General features: G+C 46.8%; 1 protein-coding gene across 1 annotated transcript; it reads left to right on the forward strand.

Moving 5' to 3' along the window:
- The first annotated feature begins 3,808 nt into the window (after positions 1-3,808).
- ZNF598 (zinc finger protein 598, E3 ubiquitin ligase) lies at positions 3,809-23,336 on the forward strand. Its single transcript, XM_053365670.1, has 12 exons — positions 3,809-4,112; positions 11,420-11,532; positions 12,575-12,704; positions 12,826-13,037; positions 14,445-14,662; positions 15,542-15,659; positions 16,762-16,940; positions 17,063-17,147; positions 17,597-18,360; positions 18,805-18,940; positions 20,966-21,110; positions 22,139-23,336. The coding sequence occupies exons 1-12, from the start codon at positions 3,924-3,926 to the stop codon at positions 22,496-22,498; spliced, it is 2,649 nt and encodes an 882-aa protein (XP_053221645.1). The 5' UTR covers positions 3,809-3,923; the 3' UTR covers positions 22,499-23,336.
- The last annotated feature ends 448 nt before the right edge of the window (positions 23,337-23,784 follow it).

Genomic DNA, 23,784 nt, shown 5'->3' on the forward strand with positions numbered 1-23,784 from the left:
AGTGCTTTATGCAGTAATTACAACTCTCATGCAGCCAGTCATTCCTAATCACCTCTCCGCCCCCTAACACTTTCCTTGACACTCCAGTTGCCCCACGCTCAGAGCCCTGTATGCCTGCGAGCCCCTGAAAGCATTTTCAAAAAGGGCAAATATTAATCTGCATTTTGAAATGGTTTTTGAGGTGCTAAAACATTTCCACTTTGCACTACTCATGGTTCTTAATGCAGTCATTTATTGGTTTTCACTGACTTGGTGGTGGTGGTGTTGTTCTTGTGGGTTTTCGGGGTGTGTCTGGATGAGGCCCTGAGGCCCTTCCCGTTCTTGGGGTCCTGCACCCAGTGAAGGTTAGAACCTGACAAAGGAAGTTGCTGAATTAGTCAGACAAGCTTCTCTGTAGGACAATGGCCTTAGCTACCCACTGAAGTGTCCTCACTGGCATCCCAAAAAAGCTAAATTGCAAGAGCTACAAATATGCGGCAGGGCCCTCCAGGCTTATGTGTGGGCCTTTTTTCCACCACCACCCCTCCTAGCTGCTAGGTAGGAAAACAACAGGAAAATGTGTGTGAGCTGAATTTTGTAAGCAAGCTGGGACACAGAGATGTGCTCACTCTGTGCTAGATCCCAAGCTGTGACTAATGAAGAAGCAAGATCAGTTGGGATCTTATTGCTGTGACACCCTCCATCTTATGCTCAGGTTGTCTATATGTGTAAGTAAACCCATATATCCTAAAGACTCCGCAATCTCTGCTGACCTTCATTCCAAGGAAACCGAACCCGGTATAAGCTCCTAGAATTTCTGGAATCACACTGCTCAGAGACTGAGGTGGCGTGTAACATCATAATCATCACATTATTAATTACCCATCCTTCGCCCTAAGGTCCCAGTTTACAACAATTAAAACACAGTATTAAAATCAGTTTAAAGCAACCTACAATCATAGAATATAAAAATATATACATCTAAAAATAGAATCTAAAAATATACATCTCTTTCAGATATTTGGGTATTTTAAGCCTTCAAACACTAATGTGAGCATCGTGAATTAGGCCTGGAAATGAACTGGCAACCAAGAGGTAGCTATTTGAGGAGCAGATGTAGAGGGTTTTCACATTAGAACTTGAACAATGCACATGAGTCTGAATTTTAAAATTTCCTCCTCTCACAATCCATTTTCTTTTTGTGCTGTGTGTTTTTAGGTTGTAAGCCTATAGGCAGAGACTGACTTTTTTTCAAGCCATTCTGCAAGCCTTTTATAGCTGAAGAGCAGGATAATTTTTTTTAAAAAAATAATAAACACATTCTCATAAGTCTATTGGGCAGAGTAAGCTGAAAGGTGGTGATGTCTCCATGGCTAAGAAAGGATTTGAATCTAGAACTCTTTGGCTTATATCCAGCACTTTGGACAGCACCCTTTAGGACTAAAATAATAGAATTTGTTTTTTAAAAATACTGCTTAATGTAATAAAACATACAAACCATAAAAATGCAACAGTCAGTAAAATTTCCTAAGGTACCAGGTTCAATCCTCTGGCAGAATTTCGAGGTAGTGCTGTGAATGTTGCCTACCTGAAACCCTGCAGAACTGCTGCCAGTCTGTGCAGACAATGCTGGTCTAGATATAGACCAATGATCTGGCTTAGCAAAAGGCAGCTTCCTCTGTTCCTATTATTAAAATGAGACAAAAAATGAAATGCAAACAAATTTATAGTGATAATGCTGCTTATTATGCCACACTAGCTGAAATGATAGAAATGCCCTAAAGCAGAATTTGTACAGGAAAAATGAGGACACAATCTCATACGTGTACATTTCATGTCATGACACGCCCCAAACGATGATGCAACTTTATACCAGGCCTGAGGCTAATGTGGAATAAAAATAAACTTTGGGCCGGCACAAATGTCCTCTACAAAATGGCAGTTCAAACCGAGGCCTAGTAATGTATAACCATCGTTTCTTTCAACTTGCTTGAACTTTACAGATGATTTATTCTTATTCTTATTTAGAAAAATAATATTTTTGCCTTTACTCCCAGACAATATCCCATTTAATCCTCAGAACAACTCTGTGAGAAATAGTCACTACTTCACTGCCTAGCCTGTTTCAAGGTCACCCAGTGAGTTTCACGGACAAGCATGGATTTGAACCCAAGTCCCACTGTAACATTCTAACCACTGCAATACATTGGTAAACCTTGATAACCATTTTTGATCAATTTAACTGCCATGACCTTTTCCCAAAGGCTCTTGGGAAATGTAGCTTTGAGTAAGTGTGCCCTGTAGATTTGTCTGTTAAATAGCCATACCTTCCTGGCCGCAAAACAAATCAAAGTCTGTGGAGCAAATACAGTTGAGTGCCTGAAGGGGGCGTTCTACAATATTTTGATATAGCGGCTGGCCTGAATATGCAGCTCTATGGATGGGGACTCTCTACACTAGAAAGAAAGAGAAAGAAGCTCACCGTGCTAGAGCGTCATTTTAAGAGGACATGGTGCATGAAGTATAGAGATAAGAAATAGGGACTAATCCATCGATTGAGAACTTCCTGGTTTGCACTGAAAGACATTTCAAAATTTCCAATGGAAAGTTGTCCAATGTTTAATTCAATGTTAAAATTATGATTCTAGTGTACCCGTGTTTACTCTCAAAAAATGATAGAGGCCAAGATGGGTGTAGGCCTTAATTTTTAAAACGACCTGCTAGCCAGATCAAATGCAAATGCCAATATTGTGAGTTATCCCATTTTGCTGCCTGGGGGCAACCCCAGAGTGCAGGCTGAAGGCTGGCTTGGGACAACATTTTATTCTTGCAATTTTTTATCCCCCCTCCCCTTGGGGTATTTCTTGTTTTCTATTTTTAAATTTGTTCCACTACTGAATCTGGTTTGGGTTTCCAGCCAAGGTCCGTCTCCCGCCTCCTCAGCAAAACTCCTAGCTTGCAGCAAAGGGCAGTCTAATAACATTTCCCGCTGGAGTCCTAGCTCAAAACCAGTGAGCTCAGGAAGGTAACTATGCAGGCTCCGTCCATCAGCTGGAAGGAGAGAAGAGAAGGGATGCAGGGTGGTTCCATAGAAGCAGCTGAAAGGCCAGCAATTTGGGGACCCCGTCTCTCCTTGAACTGTTCCACCCCAGCTAATCATTAGAATAAATTGCAACTAAGGACTTGTACCTGAATTTTATCTTTCTCCTCCTTCCTCCCAGTCAGTTTTCCTTTTGTGCCATGTCTTTTTACCTGAGAGCAGGGACTCTGGCAGCTTCTTTTGACCAAAGACCTGAGAAAAAAATATTTATGTAAATAAGCGCAGAACGAGCCTTTTAAATTTTGTGCATGTGTTTTCAAGGCCCGAATTAGAAAATTTCCAGAACGAATTAGAAAGAACAGCATCTGCTCCAGTCTTATTAGTTACCATAGCTGTCAACTTTTTCCTTTTCTTGCCAGGAATCCTATTCGGAATAAGGGAATTTCCCTTAAAAAAGGGGAAACGTTGACAGCTATGATAGTTGCTGGTGGTGGGAGGATGAAACACAAACCGCTGTCCAGTTGCACGTGTGCTGAAACGTTTTATCCATTGGTTCCTATGGGAAGCTCGCAATTCAGGCCCCCTCCCCCCGGGAAAAAGGGAAGCGGGGAAGATAAACTTAGAAACGCGGGAGTTGCTACCCGTGTGTCAGTCTATACATTAAGTCTATGCGACTCAGGAGGCGGTGTCGGTGGCGCTTTTCGTCAAAAGATCTCGGCGGTGACGTGGAAGCGTGCGCGCGCACTCGCTCGCTGATAGGCGGCGCTGCCGCCGCCGCTCTAGGCCGACGTCTCTGTGCGGGCGAGGGGGGCGGTTGCTAGGCTGCGCTCCGGGCCTAGTAGGCCGCAGGGGCGGCGTGGCCGGCCAGGCAGGCAGGCAGCCGAAAGGACGGCGAGGGAACGCCATGGCGGCTTCGCCTCGGCCGGAGCCGCGCGGCTCGGAGACACCCAGCAGCTGCGTGCTGTGTTGCGGAGAGCTAGAGGTGGTGGCGCTGGGCCGGTGCGAGCACCCCATCTGCTACCGCTGCTCCGTGCGGATGCGGGCGCTCTGCGGGGTGCGCTACTGCGCCGTCTGCCGGGAGGAGCTGGCCCAGGTGAGCGCGGCCGGGGAGCCGGTGCCGGGAGGGAGGAAGGGAGGCAGGCTCCCTGTTCTTCGCATGGCCACGGCCGGCTCTGGCTTTCAGTTTTACTTCTTGTATCTGTTACCTGCCCTGCCCCGACCCCCGCCCAAGGGTCCCAAGGCAGGTTACATAAAAAACAAATAATACTATATCCATACAGCCCACTACGGATGGCAAATGCTTCTGAGATACCTCTAAAAGGGGAAGATTTATAGCTATCTGTATCTCGCTCTCTCTCTTTCTCTCTCTCTCACACACGGAAAACAAGATCTAAAGAGATCTGAAAAACAAAAAATGCCTTTATTTTCAGAACTGCTAAACTGATAATAATGTAAATATACGTTTGTGTGATGAACACTAATTAGAAATATATCTATATATTTCTACTTTCATTCATATATTCTAGGCATTCGTTACTTCAGTTTTGTACTATTGAGTGTAAGTGTAGAATATATACATATACACACACACACTCACTCTGGATTGTGTCCAGCATTAGTCATACCCAGAGTAGACTCATTTAAATTAATGGACATAAGTAACTCTGGTTCATTGGTTTCACTGGATCTGCCCAGTGTAGAATTTAGTTTAGTACAGCCCACTATCTGACATTACTAGTGGGAGTGGGGGTGAAATCCATCCATCATTATTGCGAACAGATCCCACAAAATCAATTGGCAGTATTAGTAATTAGGCCTACCAATTTCATTGGGCCTGATCTGAGTGTGGCTAATATTGTTTATCACCAAAGTGAAAAAATGAGCAGTGGACTTTTGTTAGTGTTACCTGCTTTATTTTATTTGAAAAAGTATTATTATTGTTATTATTATTGTTGTATTATCATCATCATCATCATCATCATCAGTTGCTGGGGATCAACAGTGAAAGAAGGCTCTTTGGTCTGATCTAGCAGGTCTCTTATGTTCTTAGCTGTTAACCATAATAGGTTGATAAAACCTCCAAGCTCAGAGACAGTCAACCTCTGAGTATCAGTATCTTAGATGATGAACAGCTGGCTGTTTATGTGAGGGATCTGTTCTATGGGACTTGCTGATCCATTTATGCTCCAAAGGGTTGAGTTGCCACCTCTTAACCTACCAAAGAGTATTTGTTGAGCCAAGCCCCTTCTGTGTATGGGATGAGTTTGAAGTGCATAGACAGCTGCTGAAATCTGTAACTTGGTGGCCAGTCGCTTACACATCTCTTCTGTTTAAATGTTCATACAACTATCTTGTGCAGTCCTCTGGTTTGGAATACTGTACATAACAGCATGTTCTTGTAAGAACCATGTGACCTTCACAAAGTATTTTCCTTTTATTGTTTTGGAAGGAGAAGCTATGAAGGTCAGTTATTTCAACAGAATAGGAAACAGTACTTGTGAGCTCTGCATGAGATGTATAACAAACACGTATAAACACAGGGGTGGAGTTGCAGACTCACCCTTTTTGCTTATTTAACACCTCCTAATTCAAGACAAGCCTCACTTTGCAGTAAAGCCAGTTTGGCTTCTCATTCTTTTGGTGCTGCTAACATCATAATTTGGGGATTTAATGTGTCCAGGCCACAGAAGGCTATGGAGACATATTGTCTACTCCTTGCCAACTGATAGAGGAGTTTTTAATAGAGAGAGTTGCATTCAACCCTGAGGCTGGCCTTGGGTATCTACATACCCTTTGACTTTGAATTACTATGCTTCTGCCTGCATGGCCATCCCTCAAAGAAAGCTTGTACAGTGGGACCTCGGGTAACATACACTTCAGGTTACATACGCTTCAGGTTACAGACTCCGCTAATCCAGAAATAGTACCTCGAGTTAAGAACTTTGCTTCAGGATGAGAACAGAAATCGTGCTCCGGTGGCAGCGGGAGGCCCCATTAGCTAAAGTGGTGCTTCAGGTTAAGAACAGTTTCAGGTTAAGAATGGACCTCCAGAACGAATTAAGTACTTAACCCGAGGTACCACTGTATCTGGTTCTCAGATGGTCTCCAGTATTTCTCTGCCATTCTCTGGGCTTTCGACACTACTTTAAAGCTCCACTTCTAGGATTCATGCAATTTAACTGAGCTTTGTCCCTACTTACGCTCATATTTTGATGGATGTTGTGGTGTCTTGTGCTGGGTAGTACTAGTGTGTTACCATCGCTTCTCGGCCTGTTGGCTAAGATCAAGTACAGTGGTACCTCGGGTTACAGATGCTTCAGGTTACAGACTCCGCTAACCCAGAAATAGTACCTCTGGTTAAGAACTTTGCTTCAGGATGAGAACAGAAATCACGTGGCAGCGGCACAGCAGCAGTGGGAGGCCGTATTAGCTAAAGTGGTGCCTCACGTTAAGAACAGTTTCAGGTTAAGAACGGACCTCCAGAACGAATTAAGTTCTTAACCCGAGGTACCACTGTATCATTGTGGTCCATCTGGTTCAAAATCTTTGTACAGTTTCCTGGAATTCTGCTAAAACTGGCTTGACACCATTTTCTTAGTTTCTACTCGCCAGTACCTGAAGCTTCTAATGCAGGGTTAGCCAACATTATGACCTCCAGAAGTTGCTGGACTAAAATTCCTCATTGACCAGCATGGCAAGTTGTCAATGGCGATTGGAAATCTGTTGTGGGAAGGGATATGTTTACATGTTCTTTTTCTTGAAAATCAATTAAAAATATGTTTTATTTTCTTATAAAAAGAGGATGGCCCAACAACACCTGGAGGGGCACAACCTTTGCTCTTCCTGCTCTCTTGGGTAGTTCTGCAAGCCCAGTTTTAACAAATTTCCAGTCATCCCTTGTTCCTTGCCGCTCCCCTTTCTTGCCAGGTTACATTCAGAGAATCCAGGCTGCCTGAGTGTTGTATGTTTTGAGGCTTCTCTCTGCTCATCTGGCAGAATTGTGAGACAGAAGAGATTCAGTGTGTACATTCTGCTATTGCTCTCTGACCATTGCTGTGCCTCACTGTTGTTACTGATCCTGTTACTTCAGTGCTTCCCTGAATGCTACCAATGAGGAATAGACCTCATTAGTATCAGGTGTCACATCTTGATTAATCAAATTCAGTATTGGTTATGTACTTAACAATGTGTCTTAAAAGTACAATGAGCCTTTGGGAACCAGCAGTCTCCATATGGGGCTGAATATTTGTTCAGAGTCTGAACACTAAAATGGGATAGACCTTTAGTCTGGAGGGTGCTGGGTGGGCAATGGCTGCTCCAGTGCAAAGGTGGGAAAGCCATGGACTTCTCTAATCATTGGCTATGCTGGGTGGGGCCAATGGCAGGGTCCAGCAACACCTGGGAGACTACAAGCTCCCCCAACCCTGGTCTAGTGATATGCAAGTGAATATTAAGAATCCTCCATATGGAAAAATCCTGAAAATGTTTAATCTAGGTTTATCTCGTGTATTTGGGGACATAAGTGAATCTCCCAGTAACAGAACACCTCTGGGTGTTCCAGCAGGGAGCTTATTTTGTAGATATGCCCATAAGGTGCCTACTGTTGTACATTCAAGAACAAATGGCTGCTCTCTTTGTCCTCCTTGGCTTCAGTCCAGCAGCAAGTGATATCATTTTTGTTCCAGTTGCAGGAACAGTATGTTTGCTTAAAGATCAAGGTTCAATTAGATCATTCTTCTTGGGAGTAAATCTGTTGTAGGCATTAGCATTTCCAGCTTATTCAGGTCCTGTACTTTGGGAATGTTTGGGGGGGCAAGGGGAAATGGGACATGCAATAGTCCAAAAGATACTGACATGGGAAAATAGGCAGGAGAGAGAGAGAGAGAGAGAGAGAGAGAGAGAGAGAGAGAGAGAGTGCACCTTGCCCAGGAGGTCATTGCATGACATTGTTGATTTCCTTGTGATCACCCTATTCCATGTGCCCATTCATAAGTTCAGTGGCAGGGAGCTTCAGGGCGTAAGATACTTGCATAGCAGGTGGGACGTGTGTGTATGTGTGTGTGTGTGTGTGTGTGATAGCTACTTACAGAATGAGAGTACAATACAAAGTACAGTGCTCACACTGCCATATTATTTCCAAGTCTCAGGCAGGTTATTGGTAGTAGAGCCCCTGCTTTGCATGCAGAGAGCCCCAGGTTCAATCCCTGATGGCATCTTTAGGTAGGGGCTTGGAATGTCCCATGTGTCCCTTGGAGCGCTGCTGCCATTCAGTGTGGACATTACTGAGTTAGATGGGCCTGTGTTTCAGGATAAGGCAGCGTCCTGTGGTCCTCTCTGCTTGCTTATATGGCATATTGTGCTAAGTTTCATTTTACATAAAAAGGCTACACCTCTGCCTCTGCTAAAACTGATTTCCCCCAAGAGAGTTGGCAGGTGTGAGAGAGAGTTAACAAGTAAACAGAGGACAAAAATGTCACTGGGTACTTTGTAAAAAGTGAGACAGAAGGAACAGGGGCATGTGGATGGTTATTCCCAGGGTACTAGTACCATACTGTACTAGCCACCATAAACCCACCATAGCAAACGACTCAGATATCCTTGTGTGTTTGTGTGTTTGCGTCTGCAGTGCTGGCAATCTGCCTTGTTCTTTTTTCCTTATCACACCCTATTTTGCCTTCCTCCATGCTCTTAGCAATGCAGCATCCTGTTACAGCTGCTGCCAAGTACTGGAGTAGATTGCTGTGATTCTGTTACCTCGTCAAACTGCCTTTGCACTGGAAGTGGCTCTTTTGGGCTTGGAATAGAGGGAACCAGAGTGAGATGGCAGGCAGGGTTAGATTGGTAGAGTTGGGAGCAGGGGGACCTCTCTCTGTTGCACATTGGCAGCCAGCCCTACCTTGGACATTGGGCAGTATCTATAAAGCTCTGGAATGCTCAGGCCTCACATGTGGGAAAGTCAGCTCCTCCAGTCTCTTCTGCTGAAGACTTTGAGGTTCTCTGTAGATGGTCCCCTGGTGATGACATCAGTGGCAGCCTCTCCTTTATTCAGGAATATTAATTAATTGTTTTGCATCCTGACCTTTCTTAGAATAATAATGATAATGATAATTTTATTATTTATAACCTACCCATCTGACTGGGTTTCCCCAGCCACTCTGAGCAGCTCCCAGCAGAATGGTAAAAACACTATCAAACATTAAAAATTTCCTTAAACAGGCTGCCTTCAGATGTCTTCTAAAAGTCAGATAGTTGTTTATTTCCTTGGCATCTGAAGGGAGGGTGTTCAACAGGGAGGGTGCCACTACCAAGAAGGCCCTCTGCCTGGTTCCTTGTAACTTTGCTTCTTGCAGTGAGGGAACCAGCAGAAGACCCTCAGAGGATGATGGGGGTGGAGACGCTCTTTCAGGTATACCGGGCTGAGGCCGTTTAGGGCCAACACTTTGAATTGTGCTTGGAAATGCACTGGGAGCCAATCCTTTAGGAGTGGTGTTATATGGTCCCATCGGCCACTCCCAGCCCTGTATAATTCAGAGCAACCATTGGTGCTTAAGAAGCTTCCTCATACCATGTCAGACCATTGGGGCCACATGGAGCCCTCCAGAGGTTTTGGACTACAACTCTAGCCAGTGTGGCTACTTGCCAGGGATGATGGGAGTTGTAGTCTGCAATGTCTGAAATTGACACTGACTTGCAGTGGTTCTCCAGAGTATCTCCTACTTCAACTTTTTAACTGCTAAGGCTGAACCGGGAACCTTCTGCATGCCTAACATGTACTCTGTCACAGAACTATGGTCAGACAGAATCATGGCAGTTAGGTTAGGCTGACAAATAAGGAGTGGCTGAGTGCTACCCAGTGTGCAGAGAAGTATGGACCAAGCCAGAGAATCCAGTAACTTCATAGACATAGGAGATGTTGAAGATTTTGAAAGAGGCATTTCTGTCCCTTGTGGCCACAAAGAAAAACCTGCGGGCAGTTTCTCTTAGTGACAGTGTCTCAGTGGTGCGGTGTAGCTAACCAGAATCTTGTGACTTCCCCTAGAGTTGGCTCGCCCCCTCAGTAACTTGGGTTGTTCATAAGAACAACCCCCCACCCCAAGCCTTTTCAACAACAATCCTGGTTTATGACTCGCTTGCTTGGATTTTTCTCATGCCCAGTGGAGATGATGCATTCCATTTATTCTTGGAATGGTGTGTCACCAGCCAGAGGCACTTCCTCTTACATAATGTTTAAATTGCGAGGAAATGAAAGCTCAGCTGACCGCGCCAGTCGCTGAGGGAGGGGTGAGCAACACACCAATAATCTGTGAAACTTTTTTTTTTAAAGTTCAACTGGAACTGCTGGATAGTAAGCGACTTCTATCATGTGAGCATTTTAGTCCTTCAGAATGGTGGAAGTACCCATGTGATTAGTTAAGTCCCTCTGCAACTGCCTAGTGCCCCCCCCCCAGTTTTGGGTATTCCTGCAAGGAAGGGGTTGCGTAAGTCCTTGGTTTTTGCTACCCACAAATGCAGGACCAGGCAATGAGTTTAGAGAGGAGACTCCCCCCCCCCAGCCCCACAAGGGCAATGTTCCCTCATGGGCATTGTTCTGGGGGCTGCACGCCAGAGGTGGGCAGGGCCCAAGTCAAAGGTGGATGTGGTAACTGTTATGACTCTTATCATTGCGTAGTGGGCTACTTCTCAGCCATTCAAAAGGCAGAGGTTTGTCTCTGTGTGCCACACACTTGTGTGTGTATTATACATGTTGTATGTGTAAAGAATATACCCACCCATCCCTCTTCATTCCTAGTCTAGACAAGCAAGCAGCATAGTCACAGTTCAAGGACACATTCCAGCCAGGCAAAAGTCCTTGAGGCAGGCACAGAGCAGAACCAATGAAATATGTGAGCTGAATGGAGTCTGCGGTCTGCAAACTACTCACCCCTTTTAAAGGCTCGTGACTTTGTTCAAGCTTTTTTCACACATCACAGCCCCATGTCCAGCCCCTCTTGTTGTACACATGCCGGATTAGCAACCTACATGTTTTGAACGCCACAGCTAAATTTCTCAGGGAGCTCACATGGCTTAAGTAGCTCATCTGGGTAAAACTATTGATATCTTCTCTTCTTTCCTGCTTCGTTCCACTGGCTCATTGGCAGCAATGGTTCATCCTTGTTTAATGTCTCTCATGTGAAAGAGGTTAGAATGTGAGTGCATTCAGCTAAGATTCAAATCCGTGTCTTCCTCATCAAGACTCCACACTTTATCCACTAGGTGTTATCTGCATCCACTGATCACCACTCCAGAATCTACCCCATGGATTCCAGCTTTTAGGACTGGGCCAATGGAACATAGCTCTGTATGTATCATCAGTCATGGGCCCAGCAAGCCCTCTAACTCTCCTCCTTGTGTTCTCTGTAGGTGGTCTTTGGGAGGAAGTTGGCATCCTTTTCAACTATTGCACTCAACCAGTTGCAGCACGAGAAGAAATATGACATCTATTTTACTGATGGAAAAGTTTATGCTCTCTATAGGTAAATCTTCTGCAGTTTACTCCCCTTAGATAAATTGGGCAAAGTGTCCCATCCCAAAAAGGAGCACCTAGAACAGGGGTCAGCAAACTTTTAAAGCAGGGGGCCGGTCCACTGTCCCTCAGACCTTGTGGGGGGCTGGACTGTATTTTGCGGGGGAGGGGGATGAACAAATTCCTATGCCCCACAAATAACCCAGAGGTGCATTTTAAATAAAAGGATGCATTCTACTCATGTAAAAACACGCTGATTCCCGGATCATCCATGGGCCAGATTTAGAAGGCGATTGGGCCAGATCCGGCCCCTGGGCCTTAGTTTTCCTACCCATGACCTAGAAGATAGCCATCTATATACATTGGTTTCCTCTTGAGGAATCTCTGTGCCAAATCCTGATTCATGGCACCGTGGGGTTTACTCAGAGTTCATGGAGCCTGTCTGGTCTCTTGCTTGGAAACATGGCCTATGTGGTGGATGATTCAAGATAGTATTTAAAAGTGCACCTAGCAGATATTTTGGACTAGAGCTTCCATCTGCCCTAGCCTCTTGGAATTATAGTCTCAAACCCCTGAAGAGGACCACGTTGGTGAAGTCTGCCCTACCTAAGAGTCTGAGGGCAATATCTGATGAAATCTCAAGAAACCAGAATGGGAGCTCAGTTGGATTTCCATGGCCAGGGGGTGGGTTTTCAATTCCTAAACAAGAAGGGCAAACTATGCAAAACAAGCATTATAGGTTTTCTTGATGCTGACTCTGTGTGTGTTTGTAAGTGATCTATATTGAACATTGCAGAAGTATGCACTAAGCTATTTCGGGTGCAGGGAACCTTTGACCCTCCAGATATTGCCGAACATCCCAGAATCCCTGCCCATTGGCCATTCTTGCTGGGGCTGATGGGATTTGTACATCTTGAGGGTTTCTCCACACCTGATGTATACAGTGCCTTTCTCCTCTTGCTGGTGCTTTAATTAAAAGGACGATGTGCCAAAGGGGAAACTAGGGAATAGCTCCTGGGGGAGCTAAATTGTGGCCTTTTTCTTTCTTTTAGGAAGCTTCTGCAGCACGAATGCCCGCTGTGCCCAGAGGCCAAGCCATTCGCCACCATTGTGGACTTGGAGCAGCACATGAGGAAGCAGCACGAGCTCTTCTGCTGCAGACTGTGTGTGAAACACCTGAAGGCAAGTAGTTGAGAGTCCTCCAGGGTACCTGGTTGGTGTGTGGGGCTGGGTCTTGACCTTCCCAATGACATTGCTCTTATTTGAAGGCAAGGAGTTAACAACATGTTTCCTTGTGTTCTAGATCTTTACCTATGAGCGCAAGTGGTATTCGCGTAAGGACCTTGCCCGGCACAGAATCCACGGGGACCCCGACGACACGTCTCACCGCGGCCACCCCCTGTGCAAATTCTGTGACGAGCGCTACTTGGATAATGATGAATTATTGAAGCACCTGAGAAGAGACCACTATTTTTGCCACTTCTGTGACTCCGACGGGGCACAGGAATACTACAGGTTCGTGGGCACAGCTAGAGCGGAGCCCCAGATGGGAATTTGCCTGTGGCTAATCAGTCTTAAGGTTCTTGATGCAGCTGGCCAACCCAGAACCAGGTGCTTGTGCCCAGGTTCATAAGAAGAGACGGTGGTCAGGTTTGGAGGGCTAGCAGCCGCCATGAATTGTAGCTTCTTTTGACAGATGACTGCTCCTGGGGTAGCAGGAGAGGTTGGGGATGAAACTAGCCCACCCTGCACTTCAGTTACAGAACCCTTGACTGAAGAAAATGGGTGAGGGTTTACATGTTCTCTGCTTGATAAGGAGTCAGGTTGAATCAAGAGCCAGTGTGGTGTAGTGGTTAAAAGCGGTAGACTCCTAATCTGGTGAACCGGGTTCGCATCTCTGCTCCTCCGCATGCAGCTGCTGGGTGACCTTGGGCTAGTCACACTTCTTTGAAGTCTCTCAGCCCCACTCACCTCACAGAGTGCTTGTTGTGGGGGAGGAAGGGAAAGGAGAATGTTAGCCGCTTTGAGACTCCTTAAGGGGAGTAATAAAGCGGGATATCAAATCCAAACTCCTCCTCTTCTTTTTCTTGGGAGTCAAGCCAGCCTCCACCTCTCCTGGTGAAAATGCAGCTGGAGACAGCTGGAAAAGTTCCTTCCTTTCATGAATCACTTCCAATATAGCCCCCTGAAATGATTAACGCTAAAAATAAGCATTTGCTCTCTCCTCATTACTGTTGAAGGTGACTACAGTGCTGGTTCTTTCCTTGCCACACTGCAGTCACCTTCGATGGACACAACTAGCTTTACTCACTAGCAGTATAGATGGCAGTCAAGTTGTCGTTCTTGAGGTTCAGAGCTGGCTTCAGTCTTGAATGGTCTGCCCGTTGTTTTAAAAACCAAATTCTCCTAACTTTCCAACGTGCTGTAAATTTACAAAGCTGGGGCACACAAGGAGAACTCTGAATTCTTCAGGCCTGACTGTTAACTGATCCTGCATATGTATCCTTTGAAAAGTCTTGCCCTGTCAGAGCAAAGTTCTCTTCACTCAGCATTCTCTGCAGGAATCCCAGTAACCAGTTCAGTGCAATATGGTCCTCCTAGAAATTGCCCAGGGGTCCAAATCCTGCCCAGCCCAATTTAGAGGCTTTCCATTTTCCCATCTGTATTTGTCACCACAAACTTGGGTCACATCTACACCATACATTTGAAGCACAAGGCTTCTTTACCCCCCAGCAAATAATCCCGGGAGCTGTAGATTACCCCTTACAGAGCTACAATTCCCAGCATCCCTATACTATAGTTCCCAGGATTCATTGGAGGAAGCAATGTGCTTCAAATCTGTTATGGTATGGACTTTCCAGGTACTGAACCAAGTCCACAGATAAGCTCACAGTGCATGCCTCCCCTCTACCCTTTTTGCAGCGATTATGAGTACCTCCGGGAACACTTCCGCGAGAAGCACTTCCTCTGCGAAGAAGGCCGGTGCAGCACCGAGCAGTTCACTCATGCCTTCCGGACTGAGATAGACTACAAAGCCCACAAGACGGCCTGTCACAGCAAGAACCGGGCAGAGGCCAGGCAGAACCGGCAGATTGACCTCCAGTTCAACTATGCGCTGAGGCATCAGCGGAGAAATGAGGGTACGCCATACTGGCCAGGCAGGGAAGGGCTGGCTGTTTCAAAGGACAAAGGCAATTCACTTCAGTGTTTTTCAGCTGTGTGATTACCATGGGGTGTTTGCATATTCTCTTATAGCCTAGAAAGAAGCACTGGAGGCAAGAATCGTGTTGGTTTTTTTGGATGTGATTTTGTAGGAAAATGGCATTCCATTGCAGAGGTGTCCCGAGCAGTGAACTAACTGGCCAAATTTTGAAGGCATCCAAGATGGAGGATGAAGGCTGGCTTTAGGCTTGTGTTCTCTGTTTCCGTCAGCTTTTGTGCTAATTAAGTGCAGAGCTGATCTGATAGAGGTGGATGTGTGGCCATGCAGCTGAGGCAGAAGCATATCTACCACTGGCGTTTTCCAAGCAAGTGCCACTAGCAGGACTAGGACAGAGCACAGAACAGGCAAGAGCAAGGTGATATAACACTTTAGCATCCCTTGCCCAAAGCACGGTGACCGGAAGAGCCCTGTTAGTATTGTTGCCTCTGATTAGAAACTAGACCTGTCAGTCACAAAATACCTCTCCCTACATTGACAAGACAAGCCTGCGGAGCAACATTTCAGTTGCAGCAGACACATGGCCTGCATTTATAAAACAAAAACAAAAAACCCCAAATCTCCCCAAATTAGTTTGAATGTCCCTAATTTGGTTGGGGGCAATTAGCAAGGCTTTGGCTGAGACAAGCCTAGGATCTATCTGATGCTTGTTCCTAGCACATCACCTCCATTGTAGCCTATCCTATTCTATCCTATCCTGTCCCATCCCCCCCACCCACACACACACTGGTGACTGATCCCATACAAGGTGGAAAATAGCAGTTTGAGGCTGACTGGCCCCGTATCTTTCTTGTCCCAGGTGTCGTGGGTGGCGAGGACTATGAAGAGGTTGACCGATACAACAGGCAAGTGAGAGGAGGCCGGTCAGGGCCACGAGGAGGGCAGCAAAACCGAAGAGGCAGCTGGAGATATAAGAGGTGAGCAAACTTCAGCCAGCCTTTGGGTGTCGTCTCAATGGGCAGGAAACTGGCTTGTGAACAGGGGTGCAAATCAGGATGTGACATGTACTGTCCCCTTAGTTTAAGGATGCAGTCAGAGCTTGCTGCCAGAATTGGACCACTGTCACACTTAGCAAAAACCAAAGACTCAGGCCCAGGCAGGAAAGGTCAGTGCAAAGGAGGGTGTGTTGCAAAACCCCTTTTTCCTATTTATAAAAGCCACGTTCTGTTTTTTTCTGTTTTAAGATACCTCACATGCAGCTTACGATGAAAGCAATAGAACATTGCAACAACCTATTGTACTTCTATAGCACACTTTCCATGCATAAAACAACTTATAAAAATACCTGTCTAAGAAAAAGCAAAACTCATTAGAAACCATGTGGGTTTGTTTAGGTATTAAGGACAATGAGCTATGCATTCTATTTGCATGAGGCTTTGGAGATGTGTTGCTTTTGCCAGCAGGTGGCAGCACCAAGCTGCCTCTTGCTTTTATCTCCCCTGGAGTGGCAGCCCAGATTCTGCCAGCCCTTCTGTTTTTCCAGACTTCAATATGTTATCTCAAAATCTAGCATAACTTGTTGTACACCATCTTCTACAAGAACAGTATAGCATGATAACCTTTGCAGCAGCCTTCGCCAGCCAGTGGGGCAATTCTCTCCCCTGCTGCTGTATGGACCAAGCTTGTTGGGTGGGCGGGGCCAGCCTGCCAGTTGCCTGTTGTCACAATGACAAGTGACCCATTTTCGCCCCTGTGGTTTGGAATTAAACTCTGTGTGTGCAGCACTTGAAGCCTGGACAGTCAGCTGGTTGTTGGGGATGCAAAGCAGCTGTAGGCAAGCACCAGCAATCAGTGCACAGGTCTTTGCAAGTGCCACTAATCAGCTGATTGGCAGTGCCTGCAAAGCCCTTTTCACCCAGCCTGAAAGGCAGGTGGGCATGGCTTGGCTTCATGGGCCAAGAGGGGAGGCTCAATTAGCCCCATGGGCTGGAGGTTCCCAACCACCTGGTTTATAGAGGTAGGAGACATGTCCCTTTAACTCTAGCCTTTCTTGCACTGCACTGTTCAAAATCCTTACAGGGAGGAAGAAGACAGAGACATTGCAGCAGCTGTCAGGGCATCTGTAGCCGCCAAAAGGCAAGAAGAGAAGAAGCGGGGGGAGGACAAAGAGGACAGCTCCCGTGCCAAAAAGGAAGATGCAAAAGATCTGGACTTGAGCACCTCCAAGCGGGGACCAAAACCTCCAGCCGATGTGCCAGGTGAGAGCGGCCTCTGAGGGCCGGGGTGGGCTCAACACCAGGCAGGAGAGGGGCCATATCTCAGGATGCTTGCTAGAATACAGTCTCTAAGTTAGGCCTGCCTTTCTGTTCTTCCTCCCAAGCTCCCAAGGAAACTGCTGCAAAGGCTGTTTTGAGCCAAGATGACTTTCCTGCCATTAACTCGACAGCAGTGGGCTCTGTGCAGAGGTGAGTTTTTGATCTAGTAGATGACAGTTGGAAAGGGCCAAAAGGTCAGGCATATCACCTAGTTTAAGAGGGGAGGGGGTCTCCCTCCAAGGCAAAGTCCTTTTCCTCATTCACCAGTTACAGAATCATGGAATTGTAGAGTTGGAAGGGACTACGAGGGACATCTAGTCCAACCCCCTGCAATGCAGGAATCTTTTGCCCTAGGTTCGCCTCTGCCTCCATGTCTTGTTTCAGCTTGATCTGCAGGCTGAAGAGAGTCTCGCTCCCCTGTTAGCACCCAAGGCTCCCAAATAAGTTTCCCATTCTATCCTTGGGGCTCCCCATTTCCTTCATATATCTAATTCTGTGCATTCAATGAAAACAGTTCAGTAGAGCACCTCTTTCCCGGTGGGTTTTTTGCTGCATGACGGGGGAGGTTTGCTTTTCTACACGGGGCTTTCTTCTTGCAGCTCGGCCCAGCCAGCCTCAGTGAAACTGGACGAAGAGGACTTCCCAAGCCTCTCTGCCGCCTCCTCGACTGCCCCTACGGTCTCATCGGCCATGTCCTTAACCTACACGGCCACAGCCAGGAGGTCGGCCTTTCAGGAGGACGACTTCCCGGCCTTGGTGTCCAAAGTGCAGCCAAACATCAAGGCGGCCTCGACCCTCACCTCCGCCTGGAACTGCGGCTCAGGCAAGAGCATGGTGAAAGCCATGCCCACCAGCAACTCCAGTGCCAGCCAACCGGCCAGGAAGGCAACCCCCAGCAGCAGCGGCAAAGGTGGCAGAAAGAACAAGGCTGCCCTTTGCAACGACGACCAGGAGAGCAGCAGTGGCCTGACTAGCCAGGAGATCCGCAGCGCTCCGACCATGGTCGACGTCTCCTCTCTGCTGGCGGCCTCAAACTCTCAGACTTTTGTCAAAGTGGGCAAGAAGAAGAAAGTTGGGGCCGAGAAGCCAAGGGCAGCCTCTCCCTCCATCTTGCAGGAAGCACCAGCCCCCATCCCTTCTGCGGAGAAGGCACCAGAAGCCGAGCAGGTGCCAACCTTGCCTGCCGACGCCGATGTACCAGCTATTGTGAACGGTCACTCAGAGAAGTGTGTGGGCACCTGCAACGCTTCTAAAGAGCCCCCTGGTTTGAAGAAGCCCCCAGTGGCCAGCCAGACCCTGCTGCCTCAGGAAGACTTCCCAGCCCTCGGAAACTCTGGACCACCCCGAATGCCTCCACCCCCAGGTAAAAGGCTGCAGGCTTCCTTCTCAGGTTTTGAGAAGAATTGTTCCTGGGGTGAGTGAGTGTTGTGGGTGTGGGTGTGAAGACTCTTCCATCGGTGCAGAATTTGGCCGCCTGAGAATCTCCACTATCACTTTTCCTAAACCGATTTAAGGGGTTTATTTTACCATCAGGTGGTATATAAATTATATGAAATAAATGAACAAGCAACAACTGTTTTGGCTGTATAAAGTTGTCTGAAAGCTTTTGAGCCTCAGATGCTGAAATCTCTGAACCCAGGTTTCCCATTACCACACACTGGACTAGGACCAGTTTTCTAGGGTGCCGCTTGAGCATGTACAGAGCAACCTGCCGTGTACTACAAAAGAGCTATGTCTAAATCGCTGGCTGCATATGCCATTGGTGCAGGATCTAACTGCTTCTTGTCTCCCCCACTCCCTTCTCCAGGCTTCAACTCTGTGGTGCTGGTTAATAGCCCCCCGCCACCTCCGGGACTGTCAGTGCCTCTTAGCAAACCACCCCCTGGCTTCACTCCTATTCCACCCACTAGCATCTCGGAGTCTGCCCCTGCTCCTGTGAAAGAGTAAGTAGTTGGCTCTTGTGTGTTGTGGTCTTGCTGACTTTCATCTTTATGGAGTGGCTGTTACATAGGTCTTCGGGGCCCTCCCACCCTCTGGTACAGGATGAGGCCTGCAAAGGAAGAGGGCCTTCTTTATGATGTCACCTCCAGGACTTCCTGGCACCTTTAGTTTTTCCAGGCTTTGTAGACATAGGCTTGGTTTGCACATAACATTAAACCACGGTTTAAGTAAATATTGGTTAAACCATGGTTTGGTGTTCTGTGCAAATCCAACCCAGTGCCTTAAATATAGTTTATCATTGTTGTTTTATTTATATGCCATTTTATTTATATGCCATATGAATACCATTGTTTCTAGTTATGTTAACTATAAACTATAAGCCATGGCTCGTTAGCTTACTGATGTTGCCTCTGAATCTAGGCAGTATTTTCGTTTCATACACTTTTAAAAAATCTGGCTTTTAAGCCCTCATTGCCTCTTTATTTATTGTGTTCTTATTATGGTTCTTTAGACTTCTGTTATTCCTTTTTTTAGTTGTGTTTCGGGGTGGAGGTGGCATGTTCTTATGCAAATTGTCCTTGGAGTTTTTATGGAACAACACTAAAAATATTTTGCCATAAATAAATGTCTAAGGTGGCGGTTCCGTAGAGGTTAGGGACTCTTTCTCAAACTTCTGATAGTTGAGGCACACACTTTCCAAATTCAGAATGAGGGTGTGGGTAGGGTTCTTCTTCTTCTTGCATTCGAAAAGTGTTACTTTCTAGAGCCATCTGTCCAAAACTGATGCCCCGGAAGATGGGGCTGTTGCATCTTATAGTCCAAAAGGGGACCAGGTTGGGGAATGCTGTTCTCCTGTGTATAAGGTAACAGCCACACCATACACTATTTGAAGAGTCATGGCTTCTGTCATCTTGGGAACTGTAGTTACCCCTCACCATTCCCTGCAGCAGCCTTAACAAACTACATTTCCCAGGATTCTGTGGGGGAAGCCATGTGCTTTAAATGTATGGTGTTGATGTGACCTTAGAGTTGGAATTGGCCCTCTCTCCCTGTGCTTCTGCTGCCTCTGAGGAAAGTGGGATTGTGTGATTCAGGCACACCTGATGCTCCTCCGCACAGGCTGCTGGGAAAGGGGAGTGTGCCGGAAGAGGGAGAGTCAGATCAAGAAGTGACAAACTCCCGTGCTTATGGATGAAAGCTATCTTTCCTTGTTGCTCTACGCCGGGGTAGGCAACCTAAGGCCCAGGGGCTGGATGCAGCCCAATCGCTTTCTCAATCCGGCCCGTGGACAGTCCAGGAATCAGCGTGTTTTTACATGAGTAGAATGTGTGCTTTTATTTAAAATGCATCTCTGGGTTATTTGTGGGGCATAGGAATTTGTTCATTCCCCCCCCCCCCAATATACTCTGGCCCACCACATGGTTTGAGGGACAGTGGACCAGCCCACGGCTGAAAAAGGTTACTGTCCCCCGCTCTACGCATTTCGGAGTACAAAACTCCAGGAGCTTTAAAAGCTTGCAAATCCTTTAGAACCAGAAACAAATTTTTCTCTCCCCGTGTTCGCTGCAAAGATGCAAGGAAAAATGTGTTGTTTACAGCTGGTTTTTTAGTTCCAGTTTACAAACAGGGTGTTTCTGGTTCTAGGGAATTTGCAAGCATTTCAGGCTCCCTCCTGAAAAAAGTTTTGTGCTCTAAAATGCATAGAGCAACAGCAATGTTTCATCCATAAGCACTAGAGCAGAAAGTCACACAGGGCTGCAGCTGGCAGCTTTCTCTATGGGTTGATAATTTAGTCCTGTTTTTCACAGTAGAGCAGCAGTTTTGCCATGTTTCAGGAATGTGCTGTGGCACACCATTTAGGAATTACTGTAGGGAGAGGGAAACCTCAAAAGGGGGAAGCCTCAGATCAGTAACCATAAAGGAGTGTCAAGAGCCTCTCCAGGGAGCATCCTCAACAAGACACCTTTTCCTGATAACATCCAAGGATCCAGTTCAGATCTTGCATTTTTCCTCCCTTCTCAAAACAGGCCAAAACCTTGTCAGGGACCCTATTTGATCCTGGATAACTTCCAGCAGCGGAACATCCATCTAATCCAGTCAATCAAGGAATTTCTGCAAGAAGACGAATCCCAGTTCAACAAATTCAAGACATACTCTGGGCAGTTCAGGCAGGTGAGCAGCAGGGAGACCCCCTTAGATACACTTGCAAGACGATTCTACTGGAACATCCAGTGGCGGAGAGTTCTTCCCACGAGTGGCAGCATGTATCTGGGTGGACCTGGGCTTGATGTTAAGCGTCTGCCTGTGTTTTAGCACTGTTTGGTGAATCATTGGTGGCTTTTTGTGGCTTATGGTGGGGTAGTGAGGTCAGAAAGCAGTGACATGTATCCACTGGAATTGGAAGGCTGCTCAGTGACATTGCCCTGGGCTCCTTTGGGAGGAAGAGTAGGATATATATGTAATCACTATTCATAATAATGATAGTGCCAGCACTTTGCTATCCCTAGCACAAGGTAAACCTGGATTCTGTGGTGAATCCCATAGAGCACTTACCTCTTGGTCACCTTACCCAGTTAGCCTAGTCAAACACAGGGAGATATCACCTGAAAAACAAGACCAAGGTACTTTTGTTGTACCAAAAGCAGGCCTGGAGAGCTGTTCTGGACCTGCTGCTTTTGAGCAAGTTTGTTTATAAAATCTCCTGGGGCAGTGGTGGAGGCTCTCCAGCAAGGGAGCTTCCTGTGGTTCTCTAGGAAATGTACTTTCATGTTCCCAGATACTGGAATCACTGCCAATAAGATCTGCTTATAGGAGCAGTCATTGTCAATAAGAGGCCATTTCATCTTCTCTCATGCTCCAAGGGTCCCTATGAAGCTGGGGTTGGGGAAGATCTCCCTAGTGACCCATGTGGTATCTGCAGGGGATTCACTATTTGCACAAATCATTTGCCCACTCACCTTTTCAGCAGGGACTTCAAGGGATCTAGGTGACCCTGCAATTTCTTGATGAGCATGGGCTTCTAGTAATTCATGAGCAGACTTGGGCTTGTGATTTAGTACATTCTTAGAAATTTACTAAATTGGGGGGGGGGTGATAACTTTTTTGCCTCCGCTCCAGACATCATTTGCATGAAGGCTGTTTTCCCAGCCTCCTCCTCCTTTTCTGACTGTCCAATCTCCTTCCCTCCTTTCCAATCCAAGGGTCTGATTTCTGCAGCTCAGTATTACAAGAGTTGCCAGGAGCTGCTGGGCGAGAACTTCAAGAAGATCTTCAACGAGCTCCTTGTGCTGTTGCCGGACACGGCCAAGCAGCAGGAACTGCTTGCCGCTCACAATGACTTGAAGGCCAGGCTGGGCTCCTCCGCTTCCCCCATTGGTAGATCCAGGAAGAACCGGAAGAGCGCCTGGCAGACAGACTTGGGCTCCGACCTCGACTGTTGCGTCTGCCCCACATGCCAGCAGGTGCTGACCCAACAGGACCTCCTTTCCCACAAAGCCCTGCATATGGAGGAGGAGGAGGAGTTCCCCTCCTTGCAGGCTATCAGCAGGATCATCAGCTAGCTGTTCCAGGCAACTAAATAAAGCCAGTCTCCATCTTTAAAAAATTGCGTTTCTTGGAAGGCAGGCTCTCAGAAGAGTGTAGAGCAGCCGGCTCTGTGGGCGGGCAGAGGGAGTTTGTGGAAGGTGCTGGCAGGCTAAGGGGATTCCTGGGTGGCGGCAGCTGCGGCCACTGGGGAAATCCAGTGACAACGGGCCTCCTGCCACAAAAATGGGCTGGAATTGCAAGTTCCCAGTGGGTGGAGTCTAGTTTGCCACCACCGTTGATGAATTAGCTAGTTTCTGACCTTGGCACAATATGGAAATATGGGCAGGGAGGGGTTGTTTTCATTTGTAAAAAAAATTTAAAAACCGGAAGGTTACCATTTTGGTTGCAGAAAGCCACTGAGAATGGCTCAGAAGCAGTCGCACATAAGATGTAAGTTGTGTAGGCCGCACAGGATAGAAGGGTGTTGGGAATGTAGAGCTGGGCAAAAGTGCCATGGCAAGTATGGATTTGGGCCTCTCCTCTGGCCTACTCTTGTCTCTCACCCCAGTTCAGCTTTTTGGATGTGTTTCTTCCATCGACAGGGATGGAACTTCTTAAGAAAATATCTGCATCTAGACTTCAAAGCATTTTTCTGTCAAGCTTAAATGTTTCTCCAAGGAAACCCAGATTTCTTCTGTTAAAACTGCATGTAGGTTTAAAAAATGGTATTCAATGCTTTTTCTTCTCTGTGTAAAATGTGCATTTCTGCCTCTGTGATGCGAGTTCAGTTATTTCCATTGTCTTTGAGGAATCTGTGCTGGCTTAGATCAGCCAGTGGTTGGCTCATTAAATGCTGCTCCACATTGACCACCATCCTATGTTGCCATCTGATGCCTTGAAATGCAAGCTTCCTATGAGTTTACCTAGAAGCGGGTAGGAGAGAGCTGGCTAGGATCTAAATTCCACCCTGTCGCCAGGGAGAGCTTCCTCCTTTACATTGTCTCCACAGGGTAAGCAACCTCAACAGCTCCTTGCAGAGACCTTTCCTAGTGGGCTACCTTGGAAGTGAAATACACTCACCAAGGCCAGAGAAACACCAGCTGAGAGTGTGCAACCTCTTGTTCAAGTCCAGGAAGAGAAATTGCAAATACTTTGGCAACAGGTAAAATCTATCCCACCAAAAAACAACCCTCCACATAGGAATTGGCACATGAGGAAAGCTAGTTTAGAACCCTCCCCCAAATCCAGGTTTGCAGGAACATTTATTTTGCATTGTGGGTAGGAGAGGCTGCAAATCAGTCATGCCATTTCCACCAGCCTG

Source organism: Podarcis raffonei, chromosome 14, assembly GCF_027172205.1.
Source record: "Podarcis raffonei isolate rPodRaf1 chromosome 14, rPodRaf1.pri, whole genome shotgun sequence".
In the NCBI taxonomy this organism is placed as follows: Eukaryota; Metazoa; Chordata; class Lepidosauria; order Squamata; family Lacertidae; genus Podarcis; species Podarcis raffonei.